This window comes from Triticum aestivum, chromosome 5D (assembly GCF_018294505.1).
Source record: "Triticum aestivum cultivar Chinese Spring chromosome 5D, IWGSC CS RefSeq v2.1, whole genome shotgun sequence".
NCBI lineage: Eukaryota > Viridiplantae > Streptophyta > Magnoliopsida > Poales > Poaceae > Triticum > Triticum aestivum.
The window spans coordinates 504,308,331-504,323,157 of NC_057808.1; the positions used below are offsets into that span (position 1 = coordinate 504,308,331).

The 14,827-nt window shown below is 41.8% G+C and overlaps 2 protein-coding genes and 1 long non-coding RNA gene across 3 annotated transcripts; 2 read left to right on the top strand and 1 right to left on the bottom strand.

Annotated features, from left to right (window-relative positions):
- The first annotated feature begins 2,069 nt into the window (after positions 1 to 2,069).
- LOC123123250 (SEC12-like protein 1) lies at positions 2,070 to 5,534 on the top strand. The gene is made up of 10 exons (XM_044543729.1): positions 2,070 to 2,341; positions 2,435 to 2,541; positions 3,017 to 3,149; positions 3,421 to 3,512; positions 3,784 to 3,883; positions 3,987 to 4,059; positions 4,130 to 4,250; positions 4,737 to 4,856; positions 5,084 to 5,154; positions 5,247 to 5,534. Exons 1-10 carry the CDS (start codon positions 2,144 to 2,146, stop codon positions 5,333 to 5,335), a joined length of 1,104 nt encoding a protein of 367 aa, XP_044399664.1. The 5' UTR covers positions 2,070 to 2,143; the 3' UTR covers positions 5,336 to 5,534.
- Positions 5,535 to 5,703: 169 nt separating this feature from the next.
- LOC123123251 (uncharacterized) lies at positions 5,704 to 8,185 on the bottom strand. Its single transcript, XM_044543730.1, has 3 exons — positions 7,790 to 8,185; positions 6,224 to 6,481; positions 5,704 to 6,036 (listed from the first exon to the last, which is right to left on the bottom strand). Exons 2-3 carry the CDS (start codon positions 6,468 to 6,470, stop codon positions 6,002 to 6,004), a joined length of 282 nt encoding a protein of 93 aa, XP_044399665.1. The 5' UTR covers positions 6,471 to 6,481; positions 7,790 to 8,185; the 3' UTR covers positions 5,704 to 6,001.
- Positions 8,186 to 8,490: 305 nt separating this feature from the next.
- Positions 8,491 to 11,184, top strand: LOC123123252 (uncharacterized). The gene is made up of 3 exons (XR_006460568.1): positions 8,491 to 8,830; positions 8,913 to 8,994; positions 10,669 to 11,184. It is a non-coding gene; the product is annotated as an uncharacterized lncRNA (long non-coding RNA).
- Positions 11,185 to 14,827: the final 3,643 nt, after the last annotated feature.

The following is a 14,827-nucleotide window of genomic DNA, read 5'->3' on the forward strand; positions in this document are numbered from 1 at the left end:
AAAACAAAACATACACTATTTTGTGAGTCAATACATTTTTTGGAGCATTCCGTACATAAAGTTTGATATATCCCCTTTTATGCAATAATTTTTCTTCATACTTGCAAGTCAAACTGGAACAAATATTGTTTTGTAGAACTCTTATTTTAGGTTCAACTAAAGACTCGTTATTGTGACATTCAAACGAGAGGGTTCAGTTTACTAATGATAAGGGGCATATTGCATTTATCCTTCAAAGCAGAGGTTCGTCCTTTGTTGGTAACTCTTGCTATTAATTTAGAAGATCTATACCACATGGTGTGTGGTTAGCAACTTTGGATTTGATGAAATTGGGTTATTGTCTAATTGCTTTGCTGTAGAGTTAGAATAAAAACAAAATCCAACATGAATGGGGAAAAGTTAGAAGACCTAACATCAAGATGGACTAGGAAGATAAAGTGGTAAACATGTATGGTTCAACATAGTGGCAGCGCTACAAACAATAAATTTGGCGGGCCAGGCTAAAGGGGTTCCTAAATTGTTAACCATCATGCCCTAGTTTTACCCTAACATCGAAGCATTTTGGTCCTAGCTGGACTATGCCAATTTCCTAGTGCCCTCCAAAACTTATGGCGATCAGCGACGGGATGACGACTCTGCTAGACCGCCCTTTTCGGCCAAAATAGCCCTACTGGCGGTTATCATGGTGACCGGGCACTTATGATGACTCTGCTAGAGTTGCTCTCAGCGTTTTGCTCTTGGACTAGGCGGACCATGGCCTAGTTTTGCTTGTGTGTAGCTCTGTCGATGCTTCTGCATCATGCTGATCTTGGTTTTTAATTTATGTTTACTACATAATCAGAACTGGAAAGAAAAGAAAATTCATGCATACCTATAAACTCAGTCATGCATAGATTGATCAGATGAAAGAACCCTAATTAACTTTGGAATTTCTTATTCAAATTTATGTGACCGATAATGACTATGATTTTATTGACAAAATATTTTGAATTTGAAGATTTTTTTTCTTTCTAAATTTAGGTTTGCAGTTAACTTCCGAGTCAAATCCTGCAGGGTGGGAGTTTCTACACGATCATACTTTTGTTTAAACCTGTGCGAACTGGGGCTCATAGTTTTAGAAGGGTGCATGCTCACTAATAAAATGTTGGTTTCCATGAAAAAAGTGTTTATAAAGAAATTTTAGCGACTTAACCGTTGCATCGAGGTGGTACAACCACATTGAATACAAAGCCCCTCAAGCATCGAAAATAAGAAAAATGAGACGTTTGTTCAGTAGTGATGTACCTAGCTAGCCTCTCCTTTGGTTCTCTCTAAAGGTGATAATACCCTAGACTGGGCCGGGTTTTGGGCCAGGCTTAAGAAAGCGCATAGTGAAAATCCCGACCTTGGCCCATCCCGGCCCGAAACACATGAACAATGCCATTTGTCAACTAAAATAATATGTTATACTCCCCCCATCCATATTAATTGACGTTGGTTTAGTACAACTAGCATCAAGTTCTATTTTTGAATAAGAATAATATATCTTTGTTCATTTCGGGCTTTTGGGCTGGGCTTTAGACAGAAAAGTCAAGCCCAAGCCCAGCCCGGATGGCGGCCTTTCGGGTTGGGTTTGTCGGGCCATGCTGCCCATGACCAGGTTTAGTTCCTTTCATGTACCACTGCTGTTCCCCTAAAAAAAAATGTACCACTGCTGTAACCAGCTGGTAATGCTCAAAAAACAAAAAACGCTGGTGTCAATCACAAGACTCGGAAAAAAAAACTGGTGTCAATCGCAACAGCACGAATCCGCATCTAGGTGCTCACTCCAGCCTCCAACGCGAGAGCGAGAGACAATGCCAATCACCAGCCGAAATGAGCCCTTCCGGGCGCCGGCGGGACAGGAGGGATGCCAGCTTCAATCATGGCGGACTTTGCAGAGCGCTGAAATCGCCCTGGCGGCGGTGCCGGCCTGAGAATATCCCAGTGTCTGTCCCAAGATGAAACGATTCCCTTCCGTCGCACTCTCCGCCCGTACCAGACTCCTCCAAGGCGCACCCCGGCGGCACGACAAAGTTAACACTACAAGCACCAATTAAGAGCAGGCAGAGCTGGAGAAGCGCGTGCTGGAGTCAAAACTCTCGGCAGCTGTTGGTTGGCTCTGATGGCGAGCAACGGCGACGAGGCTACCGCAGGGGTGGTCGGGAAGGTGACCTGCGCGGCGTGGATAAAGCGGCCGGCCGTGTCCAGCAGCCGCAGTCTCCTCGTGGTGTACGGCCACGGCGCCACTGCCTCGTCCCCGCCGTTCCTCGACCTCCTCGCCTTCGACACCAGGGCGTGCGAGCTCGCCTCCGAGCCCCTGGTGAGCGAGCAGCCCGTGCGCGGGGTTTCGGCGCCTGCTGCTGCTACTGCTGCTACGGCCGTGTCTCTGACAGCGGGTTTAACGATTTTGCAGCTGAGGGTCGTGATGGGCGAGGAGGGAGCCGACGCGGACACGCCGCGCGCCATCGCCGTGCACCCCGCCGGCGACGAGTTCGTCTGCGCCACCGCCAAAGGCTGCAGGTGCGTACGTGCTCGTGGCATCTCTTTCTTGTACAGGTCTAACTGATGGCCAGCTTGGCTTGTACATTTTCATCAGAGCTTTTTATTTTCTTTTCTTGCTGACACTGTCAGGTTTAGAAATTGCTGAAATAAGCTTCCTATGTTTATTTACTATTGCGCCGCAAGTAAATTTACATCATCATTGTTACTAGATCCATTTCAAATGTACACTATCTCTATCATCTGGCAACTGTTCTTGTACATGCTCTGTCCTGCTGCTGCTGTTTTTGTACAATGCTTTGTTCTGCTGCATGATAAATATGTACCGAGAGAATACATTTTATGGCATTCTTCAGGCTTCAGGCTTCTACTGATAGCAGAAATGGAACAGTTTCCTTTTTTTCTTCCTGTACATCAACTACATTTCGATTCACCCTCTTTCACTCATATTCTCAAGTTCATCCGGGATAAGACATTCATTCTATCACATTTGCAGGCTGTTCAAGCTGGTCTATGATGACTTCTGTATCAACCTTGTTTCGAGAGATTCCTCGGCACTCCAATCAGTTGGGCCTCAGCGATGTTTGGCATTCAGTACTGATGGTACCAAGTTTGCTATTGGTGGTGAGGTATCAGGCCATCCCACCTTGCCTTTTCTTTTTCATGCATTTACTGTATACAAATTATCATGTATGCTACTCTTGTTAAATCTCTTTTGTTAAATCTCTTTTGTTCAGAGTTATGTAGCTTTTTCTGTAGGGAAAGTTATGTAACTTCAAGGGTTATTTATGACATGTTGTAATCTGCTGAACTATAAATTTACATTCTGGACTTTAGCTTCTGGAAACCACAAATTTGAGTTCTTAACTAAACTTTCCTATTTTTATTCCACTAAAACAGGATGGACATCTAAGAATATTTCACTGGCCAAGCCTCACTGTGCTTTTAGATGAACCTAAAGCTCATAAATCCTTCAGGGACATGGACATCAGGTGAATGAAACTATGAAAGTAGACGCCTTGTTTTTTAAAGAATGACCTTGCGTTAATTGGCAAATGATTATTACCTCGTGGATCAATAGGATCTGATGAACTGTACATACCAAAGCTGCTGGGTGTGTCTTGATAGTTTACTACAAACTTTTGCACAAGAGATCCTTGTTACTAATTAGGGCAGTTAGCCAATTTCTATTTGTTCATTAAATTACAAAGTAAGCTCTTTTTGGTAGCACATTTAATCCCGAAATGCCTCTTTCTCATGTAGCTTGGATTCAGCGTTTTTAGTATCAACTTCAACTGATGGTTCTGCAAGAATATGGAAGATTGATGAGGGAGCTCCACTCCTAAATCTGACAAGATCTTCGGTATAGTGTGCTAAAATCCATGTACTTTCCCCTTTATAATAACTGAAACTGAATTGCTTATTTGACCATACTGTTCACGATTCTTCCTGTAAATGATTTGCAGGATGAAAGGATTGAGTGTTGCCGCTTTTCTAGGGATGGGAAGAAACCTTTTCTGTTTTGCACACTTGTAAAAGGTAATCACGTCGATAAAGTCAAGAAATGCAACACCAGACAGACTTAATTGAATTTTTATTGATGAAATAGGAAATGATATCGTGACTATGGTTTTGAGCATAAGTAACTGGAAGAGAATTGGATACAAAAGACTCCTGCGAAAGCCCATTTCAACACTTTCAGTTAGCTTGGATGGCAAGTATCTCGCACTGTAAGTGGATGTGGTGGTGCATCTCATGTAATACTGGCTGCGACAGTACTTCTATATTTAGCATTTCTAGGCATACCTGCATCGCCGAAGTCTGAGGTATTCAGAATAGTTTTTACTTTCCAGAATTCAAACAATTTCTGAATCGTCGTTTCTCACACTTCTCAGATACAATCCATCTTGTTCTACATTTCAAAAGATGCAGCATTAGTACCTGGAGTGTGTCCAGTTGACTGAACAACATATTGGTTGGTCACCTCATAATGCCATTATCAGGCTCTGAAACAATCATTTTACTGAAAGGAATCACTTATCCGCTATTGTGCGTACATTTCGTAACAAAAAGAGCTTGTCCGCATGTCATACTACTTGTTCATTGTCCGACTTAATGTGCTTGTCTAGATCTGCTGAGCCTTCCGCGTCGACGCGACATCCTTCTTTTGGCTGTGAAGTGGTACTGACATGGATACATTTTTCATCTTTATCTAGAGGAAGCCGTGATGGCGACTGTTGTGTTGCCGATGTACAGAAGATGCAAGTTTCTCACCTGATCAAGAAGGTCCATCTTGGCTCCCCAATTTCCTCCATTGAATTTTGCCCTACTGAAAGGTAATGGTAACTACTGGTATTTCCTGTTACAAGAAGCGAGACAAACCTGAAATAATCACCGACTGTCTTCCTTTAGCACTGCCAAACTAGTGAAGTAGCAACTAGTTCAGCATTTGTTCATAGTGAAGTCAGAGTTATTCAGCTATTCACTTGGAAGAATCATCACTGGTTTATGGTCCAAGCTTGAATGAAAGAACTGAATGACCTATTGTTTGCTGATGTTGCAGGATTGTGATCTCCACCTCGCATCAATGGGGAGCAGAGATAACGAAGCTCGACGTCCCTGCCGACTGGAGAGGTACACACATACATGTTGCTGTAGATGGTGTTCTTGTATGTTGCACATAAGTATTTACCAAGATTTTCCGGTGTATGCTTTCCGCATTGCAGTTTGGCAAATCTGGCTGGTATTCTTGAGCCTCTTCGTGACGTCGGCGATCCTGTTCTACACGTTCTTCAAGCACACAAACCTGGTGTAACCCCATAGGGTGCACATTTCGGAGCAACGATCCTCTAGTGTCTGAATTCTGATGATCAGAGTCCATGCCTAACATTGATAATGTGCCTTATCCTCTGTTTTTTTTCTGACACAATGGCTCGTCCTCATGAGCCCTTGCATTGTATGACCAAATGGTTTTGTGTCTGAAATGATCATTGTTTTCTAGTATCGAACCCTAAGCAAGCACATTTTTGTAAACCAAGTGTTGAATTCTGTACATCATATACCATGTGCCTCCTGTGCTGTAATCTTTATGACTTCATTTCCACAGAAAATAGTATGCCCATGGCAATTCCACAAAATCAGCAAGTTGTGTTTCCACCTTGACGATGAACGTGCACGCATGTGTAACCAGATAAATCAAAGGCCCTTCCAGCTTACCACGGTTACACATATTCAGATAATTCTTATAAGATGACAAGTAGAGATGTGTTGCTGCCTGGTGTTTTCACCTTGCTTGCCTAATATAAAGTTGAAGCATCACACAGCTTGTACAACCAAACCAGGAACACAGGGACAAGGTTGTGTTTTCAATTAAACTGGGAAACATTGCTTGCTTTCGTCAGCAAGTTAAAACATATTCCAAAACAACAAAAACATGCTTATCTCTGTGATACAACTTAACAGCAACAGAAGGGTCTGAACATCATTTGCCCATTTCCCAGACAACACCGCCATCCTCTGCATGCAGCAATTTAACAAAAAAAGTAAGAGGATGCAAGAAAACACAATCGATGAAGCAAAATAGATATGCATAATGCAATTAATGATTTCCATGGTACAGTCCAAGATCTTGGATTTCCAGATAGATTAGTTTTCTTAAGGTAAGTGGTTCCTCTAGGATCCGGCCATGAAAGACAGGATTTACCTTTGATCTTTTTGTTGATCCAAACCTCAAGCAACATCCCTGCACCAACTCCAGCGGCGCAAACAGCACCGTAGATTGCCAGTGCAGAAGGCAAAGATCGTCGAGGCAGAAAGTAACACTCAGGTACTTGTCTTATTTTCTTCGGAAGGCGCTTCCTAACAACCGGCTGACTTGACTCAGTAACTGCACCACTCACTGTCTTCCAGTCTGCATTCTTCAGCATATCTTTAGAGTCTTCAGTACCCATCCTAAAATTGCCTGTACGCAAATGATAATCAGAATCTGTCACCATACAACATATGAAAGACACTCAAATAATAGCCATTATAATAAAAATACCATGCTCATTTAGATTGATGAAGAATATAAGCAATAGAGCAAAACCTCGGTTAGCACAAATACAGTGGCAAGTTAGTTGGATTAGCCTTTGCCAGTTGCACTAGACATACCGATACAACCAAATTATCAAGTGTACTAAAAGAAATGTGACAAGACTATGTCTTTAGGACATACACCATTTATCCTATCCAAGGGGTTACATGAAATGATGAAAATACCCCTCTACTCGTAAGCACAACTGAAGATGGATTCTTATATACATACAACAGAGAATGTGAATCCTTTCTAATCCCTCAGCAACAGGATTGGTAACCTAACAGCAAACAGAGCTTCAAGCATAATACAGCATTTGAATTGTAGCAGCTTCATCATTTATGAGAAAACACAAATGTTCTCACATGGAAACAACAAAAGATATCAAAATAATACAGTCCATGTTACATGAACACACAGGATTGCAAAGTCTGAAGGGTAAGAAAATCTAGAAAGCAACACACAACAAAACAAATTTTATCAACCTATCCAATCAGTTGCAGAATTTGATTCATCCATGTAGGATCACACCAAGGGTTAATGAACCATTGCCCATTGGGCTACTCGGATGTCTTGGAATTTTTTTCCGGAATACATGTATGCTATAGAGATGCAGCGCTACACTCAGTTCAAAATATTTTTTACTGGAAAATAAATGTGAACAAGTTCTTGTCCTTGCAAATCTCAAGCACCTTACAAAAAACATATTATTAGCTTACAAAAAAACATATTATAGGGAAAGTATTATTCAAATAGTAGATAAAAAAATTCTGCAGATCATCGGAAGTATTTTTTTTCCTGAATTTTCTTTATTACTTCTTTCTTTATGTTTTCTCTAATCAACCAGATAGGAATTTTGAACCCCCCCCAAACCCCCCCTTTTTGGCATTTTTCCTGAGGCAGCTCCCCCCTATACACACCCCCCCCCCCCCCTCCCCCGCTGCCAGGCCATCTCCCTGCCGCTGCCCGTCCCGCCGGGCATACCTTCCACCTATACCTGCGCCCCTGCAACCCTAGACCGTATCTGCCTACACCCACTACCGCACTATACCCTATACTAGACAGTATACTCTACTACCTCCTTGTATTGCTGCTTGGTGATACCCTGGCTGAGGAAAACGCTTATAAATCCGTGGAAATCCCACTAAATCCGCGATGTGGGACTAAAGTTTCCATTTTCCAGGTAGAGCTTACCCGTAGCGGCCGGCCGGCGTCTGCTCCCACTCAACCGCGAGTCCCGCTTCCGTCCGCCGTCGAGGAACCCGTGTCCGGCGTGGGGAGCGACGGCGACGCGCCGATGCGGGAGCCCCGCGCTCCTCCTCCTCCTCCCACGGTGGCCGCCGGCGGTCGTCCCTTCACCTGCTCACTGGCCTCGACTCGAAGTGATCCTATCCTACACTCGCGGTATGGCACGGCAAGGCTGGAAGGGAGGAGGAAGGAAGGGATGCGGCGGAGGAGGCTGCACTCCGGCGAGGGATTTGGGGAAGGAGACAGCCGGAGTTGAGATCGATGCACTTTTTTTTTAGGGAAGATCGATGCACCTCGGCCCATCTGTCTCCCCTATAACACGGCCGTGCAGATTGATGGATATGGGCCCATAGAAAATACGGGCCAGGTACTCCCACTGACGGCCCAGATTACATGTCAAGTGCGCTCGCGTGAAGCCGTGACCGTGAACGAGACGGACCAGGACCGCGTCCCTCTTATAACGGGCGAAACGCAACGGGCGACGGCAGCCGAGATCCGCGGCGGCGGCGCCTCGCCCGGAGAGCCGGGGCAGAGAGGGGTCGTGTCACACCCCACCCATTACATGGTGGTGTATGACAGGTGAGGTCCACCTGCTGCCGTGATGGACTTAGTAGTAGGTGTCCTGCGTGTGTGTGTGTGTGGTGCTTATATGCCCAACCCTCTGTTCTGAACTAGTCATCGAATTAATGAATGAACTGAGCTGCTCCAGCTCCTTCGTTCTCGGTCAATCCCTTTGCCATTTCCTATCTCTATCCTGTGATTCTTTAGCTACTGCTCGGGACATCACAGGTCGGGGATGCTAGGGATGCGGGCGAGCACCGCGGCAGCATCTCTACGGCGGATGGGCACGGAGCCACGGACGCGCACCTCTACGGCGACCCGAACGACGCCGCCATCCCGACGCTCCTCCGCTCCCGCTTCCACGCGCTCAAGCACCCCCTCGCCCTCATCTCTCAGGGCGTCGACGTCGCCCACCTCTCCCCGCAGGTCCGGCTAGCGTCCCCCTCCTCTCGTCTCATCTCACCCGGCGGATTCCGGCGACTGAATTGCGTGTGTGCCTGCGGTGCAGGCAGTCAAGAACGTGGCGGCGAGGTCGCTGAAGCTGAAGAAGCTCGTCTCGTCCACCTCTACCTGCTCCACTAGGCCGAGAGGTAAGCTCAGCCCGCCCCCCCCCCCCCCCCCCCCCCCCGCGCCCTCATCTGCACTCCTCCCTCTGCCTCGTGACAGGTCGCTGCGAAATCCAAATAGATTCATCTGCGATTTCTTCCTTGTGATTCGTCTGCAATCTCCTGTGAAAAACTTCCATCTGCGTTGAGCATAGTGCATGGAGTGAAAAACTCTGACAAAATTAAATTTGGCTGTCGGTAATCCTAGTTCTACTCCCACCTGAACAGACTTGATGTTCTGCACTTGGAGGTTAGATGTTGCAGTTGAGTTGTCTGAAAAAGTCTGAACCATATGCATTGTTTCTCTAGCAAAAAACTGCGCCTGTCCCCAGTATAGTGCAGCGAGCGTCGAGCTTTGCTTTGCTTTGCTTTGTGTGTGTGTGTGCGCGCGCGCGCGCGTGCACGGGAGGCTGATGGCACTGTCCGTGGCTATGGCTAACTACTGAGAATTCGTTAGGCCTCAGTTCTCACATACTAAACAAGAAAGAATTTACGAGCGTCAGTAAGCTCATAACCTCAGAATTATGCCAGTCTTTTTTTTTTTGCGAGGTAGAATTATGCCAGTCTTGTTTGAACTGAATCGACGAGCCTTATAAACTTGTCTGAACTGAACCTGAATCCCAAGTGCTTCCCTCTCCAATCTCTCTCTGGTTTTTTTCTTGGGGAACTTCGATGAGGCGGACGGGTTGTTGAGGTGATCTGTGAGTTGGGTAGGCTGGCGTGTACTTGATTTGGTGGTGTCTCACAGGACTTAGCTCGGTTTCTTGTTTGTTTCGAGTAGGCTTGGTTGTGGTGGTATTTGCAGTCGATAAGTAGTTCTTGCTTCATGAGATTCAGCTTAGTTTCTGTTTTCAAATATGGAGTAGTCTGGACAGAGCATTATATGTTATTTTCCTTTATTTTCAACTTTGGAGTACTTGTAGCAGGGCCGATGATATTTCACATTTAACGAGTGACACAGAGGACAATTAATAGCTCTGATTCGACCGTGGACCTGTGGTGCAGACTGTTCGTCTCTGCTGGTCCGGGTCTAACAATTTAAACTAAAAAGTCTGGATATTGTTTGGATAAACTTAATAACTAACGACGCTTTCATTTTATTGTCGCCCCTAACTGATGAACTATCAGTACTCCTTTCTGTTAACTAGCCAAGAGGTAGAGTTTGTGTCGGTACTTTTGAGTTGTGGCATTCAGTATTAATTGCGAAGAGAGCGCCTTCTCACCAGTGAGGCGGTTCTGCATGGACTATGTTTGGAATTACGTCTTTTGCCTACTGTGTACCACATGGTCAGTTCATCATCGGCTTCCTCGGCTCCGGCAATTTTCGTTTCGCTTACTTTCCTTCCCCCTTCTGAAGTATTATTAACTGGAGCGGTAGGCTATAGAAGTCACTCCAGTCTGAAGTCTGAACCATTGTCCAGTAATGCTTAGGTGATCCCAATATGAATTCAGAATTGAGAAACTGATGCGCTATCAGTAAAATCATTACAACCAACGTGGATTTAAACCGATGATTGCTTATTTAGATTAGCTAATTCTTCTTAGTCTCTCTTTCACAGACATCACATTTTAACCTCGCAACACGGTAAGAGGATTGTTGTCCATTCATCCTTTGCTGAAGACATTGTGATGTTGAATAGTTGAGTTACATTCATATAGGTGCTACTGCAAGGCTGGATTCAATTGGTGAATCCTACACTAGGAGCAGCGTCAGGCCACAACATTTGTGGACCGGGAATGCAAGACGGATCACCTCCATGTGGGCTGTTGTTGCAAGGTCACGATGCTGCACCAAAGCTAACTCAGTAGGAGTAATTTATTCCCGTCCAAATATTTATTATTGATCACTGCTGCTTCATCTGTCTATTCTCATTTAACTATAATATATTTACTGGCCTTTTGAATGTTTGGCTAATTCTTTTTATCTTTTGGGCCTTTACGGGAAGGAAAGATGAATTTAGAAGAGTTAAATTTAGAGTTATTGTAGTGTCTGCCCCGCAAGAACAAAAAGAGAATTAGTGCAGTGTCTCATGTCTGTTGGACCCAATCTAATTGTGCACACTAAATATACATGCATGCTGTAAGACATGGTCACATGGATGATTGGCATCTTTTGACAAAGGCATGTTAATTTACTGGAAAAATGCTACGGCACCTATGACTATGAGCGTAGATGTCCACTCGTGGTTTTGAGGACCAACTTAGGATGTGATCATTAGTGTTGCTTCACACCTGCTTGATATAACATAATGTTTATTGTTACTAAACTGAAAATCGACCTAAGCAATGTTAAGTGGATTTCATGGAATTATTAATAAGAAAATTACATAATCTGATGTAGTATATGTTAATTGATTGTTATTATTTTCGTTGCACCGCATGGGCATTTTGCTAGTCATATTTAAACAACTACAATTTCATATCATTTGATTCTTTTTCCTAAATTCATCTAAAATTTCCCTCCTTCCAATGATACTATTTTTATAAATTTGGAGCCCTTTGCATGTATTGTTTATTGATTGTGTGTTAAAAAAATTCTGGCTAGTAGAAAACCTTATTTTTGGAAGATTCAAGGATGTTCGAGGAGTGACCAAAAACATTGAAGACTTTGCGGAGCGAGGCAAGCAACCTACTTTGATCATGCTAAACCCATATTTGCATTACACACTTAGAATTATTTTTCATGCATAAAGTATTGTTTACTAGTATTGATATGCTAAGTAAAATTAGCTTGGGCTTAGCTTAGCTATGCCCTATGTGCTAGATATTGACACACCCCTTTGACATTCTTAATACCCCTTTTTTCTAACAATAGGACTACACCCATTGGTTACCAACAAATGTGATCTTGAGGAGATAATCAAAGCTATTCGGTGGATTATCAAATTTTAGGTCTAGTTGATGAGCATGATGATTATTAGGAACAATTTGGATTTTGTTAGGTGGTTGTGATCTTGAACCAAATTCCACGATGGATTATGAGATTTTAGGTGGATTTAGTTAGGTGATTGTGTTCCTTAGGAGATAGTAAAAAAATCTTTCATGGATTATGAGATTTTAGGTATAGTTGATGAGCATGATGATTATTATCATATTTATGGATAAACCGTTTTTTAATTTATCTTGGAACAATTTGGATTAAGTAGTTAGTCGTGATGTTGAATTGAGCTCTAGAGTGGATTTAGAGATTTTAGGGGAATTTAACTAGGTGGTTGTGATCCTGGGGAGATAGTCAAGGATATTTGATGGATTATGAGATTTTAAGTCTTGTAGGTAATCAAGATGATTATTATATTCATGGCTAAGCAGTTATTTAACTTGTCTTGAAAAAATTTGGATTTAGTTTATGATTTTGAATCAAAAATCACGATGGATTATGAGATTTTATGTGTATTTAGTTAAGTGATTGTGATCTTGAGGAGATAGTTAAAGATGCTTGGTGAAATATCTGATTTTAGGTCTGGTTGTATTGGTAGATAAGAAGATCATTAATTAATCTTGGAACAATTTGAATTTGGTTATGTCGTTGTGACCTTGAACCGAATTTTATGATGGATTATGAGATTTTAGGTGGATTCAGTTAGACGATTCTAATCTTGAGGAGATAGTCAAAGATGTTTGCTAGATTATAAAACTTTAGGCCTAGTTGATGAGCATGATGATTATTATATTGGTGGATAAACATATTTTTATCTTTGAACAATTTGGATTTAGTTAGGTGATTGTGACCTTGAATCGAATTTCCCGACGGATTATGAGATTTTAAGTGGATTTAGTATAATTTGAATTTGGATAATTGTGAACCCAATTTCAGGATGGATTATGAGATTTAGGTGAATTTAGTTAGGTGATTGTGATCTTGAGGAGGCAATCAAAGATGTTTAGTGGGTTATGAGATTTTAGGTCTAGTTGACGAGCATGATGATTATTATATTGGTCAATTGATGGATAAACAGGTCTTTAATTTGTCATGGAAGAATTTGGATTTAGTTACGTGATTGTGATCTTGACCCAAATTTCACAATGGATTATGAGATTTTAAATGAATTTAGTTAAGTTATTGTGATCTTGAGGAGATAGTCGAAGATGCTCGGTGGATTATGTGATTTTAGGTCTGATTGGTTATTGTGTTGATTGCTATATTGGTGGATAAGCAAATAATTAGTTAACATATTAAAATAATTTGGATTTAGTTAGGTGATTGCGATTTTGAGAAGATAGTCAAAGTTGTTCGATGGACTATGAGATTTTAGATGTATTTAGTTGGGTGATTGTGATCTTGAGAAGATAGTCAAAGTTGTTCATTGGATTATTAGATTTTAGTTCTAGTTGATGAGCATGATGATTATTGTATTGGTGGATAAATAGATCTTTAATCGATCTTAAAACAATTTAGATTTACTTAGGTGATTGTGATCTTGACCCAAGTTTTCATGGTGGATTATGGGATTTTAGATGGATTTAATTAGGTGATTTTAATTTTAAGGTGATAGACAAAGATGCTCAATTGACTATGAGATTTTAGGTCTGATTGGTGATCATGTTAAAGCAACTTTCTCAGCAGATGAGATTTTAGGTGGATTTAGTTAGGTGATTGTGATCTTGAGGAGATAGTCAACGATGCTTGGTGGATTATGCGCATCTTTAATTAGTCTTGAATCAATTTGGATTTAGTTAGGTGATTGTGATTTTGAACCAAACTTTACGATGGATTATGGTATTTTAGGTGGATCTAGTTTGGTGATTGTGATCTTGAAGAGAGAGAGTCAAATATCTTTGATGGATTATAAGATTTTTGGCCTAGTTAATGCGCATGATGATAGTCAAATATCTTCGATGGATTATAAGATTTTAGGCCTAGTTAATGAGCATGATGATATATTGGTGAATAAACAGATTTTTAATTTAGCTTGGAATAATTTTGATTTAGTTGTTAAGCTTCATGCACTAGCCAACACAATCGAAAGTTCGAACTAGTCGACAAGGCTAGGTAACCCACATAAACACATCAACACCACCTTTCACGTATGACGTGGGATGTCAACATGTGGATAGACTCAGAGATATGGATTGAGAGGTTTATACGTGGACAAGACGGGGGCAGGGCAGGAGCAATTTTTAAATAAATTGTGAAAGGCAGACCTTACCTCTGATACTAAATGGCTTCATTCACTAGTCAACTCAACGCAACCAAAAGTCCTAATTGATGGAAAGGGCTGGGTAATTCACATATACACTTCAACATTGGTTAGGAGATTATGGGATTTTAGGTGGATTTAGTTAGGTGACTGTGATCTTAAGGAGATAGTCAAAGATGTTCGGTGAATTATGAGATTATAGGCCTTATTGATAATCAATGTGATTGTTATATTGGTGGATAAACCAATCTCTAATTTATCTTGAAAAAATTGGATTTAGATAGGTGATTGTGATCTTGACCCAAATTTCATGGTGGAATATGAGATTTTAGATGGATTTTGTTATGTGGTTGTGATCTTGAGAAGATAGTCAACGATGCCCAATCGATTATGAGATTTTAGGTCTGGTGGTGATCATGATGATATAAGTGGATAAGCAATCATTAATTAATCTTACTATTTGGATTCATTTAGGTAATTGTGATTTTAAACTAAATTTCACTGTGTATTATGAGATTTTAGGTGGATTTAGTTAGGTGATTGTGATTTTGAAGAGATAGTCAAAGATGTTTGGTGGATTATATGATTTTAGGCCTAGTTGATGAGCATGATTATATTATATTGGTGCATAAACCTATTTGAATTTATGGTGGATTATGAGATTTTAGGTGAATTTTGTT

Excerpts from the sequence above, each read along its gene's own strand:
- LOC123123250 (XM_044543729.1), top strand. The coding sequence starts at position 2,144 with ATGGCGAGCAACGGCGACGAGGCTACCGCAGGGGTGGTCGGGAAGGTG. Across the intron at positions 4,857-5,083 it reads GAATTTTGCCCTACTGAAAG|GATTGTGATCTCCACCTCGC; the intron begins GTAATGGTAACT and ends CTGATGTTGCAG. Across the intron at positions 5,155-5,246 it reads CGTCCCTGCCGACTGGAGAG|TTTGGCAAATCTGGCTGGTA; the intron begins GTACACACATAC and ends TCCGCATTGCAG.
- LOC123123251 (XM_044543730.1), bottom strand. The coding sequence starts at position 6,470 with ATGGGTACTGAAGACTCTAAAGATATGCTGAAGAATGCAGACTGGAAG. Across the intron at positions 6,037-6,223 it reads GATCAACAAAAAGATCAAAG|AGGATGGCGGTGTTGTCTGG; the intron begins GTAAATCCTGTC and ends TGCTGCATGCAG.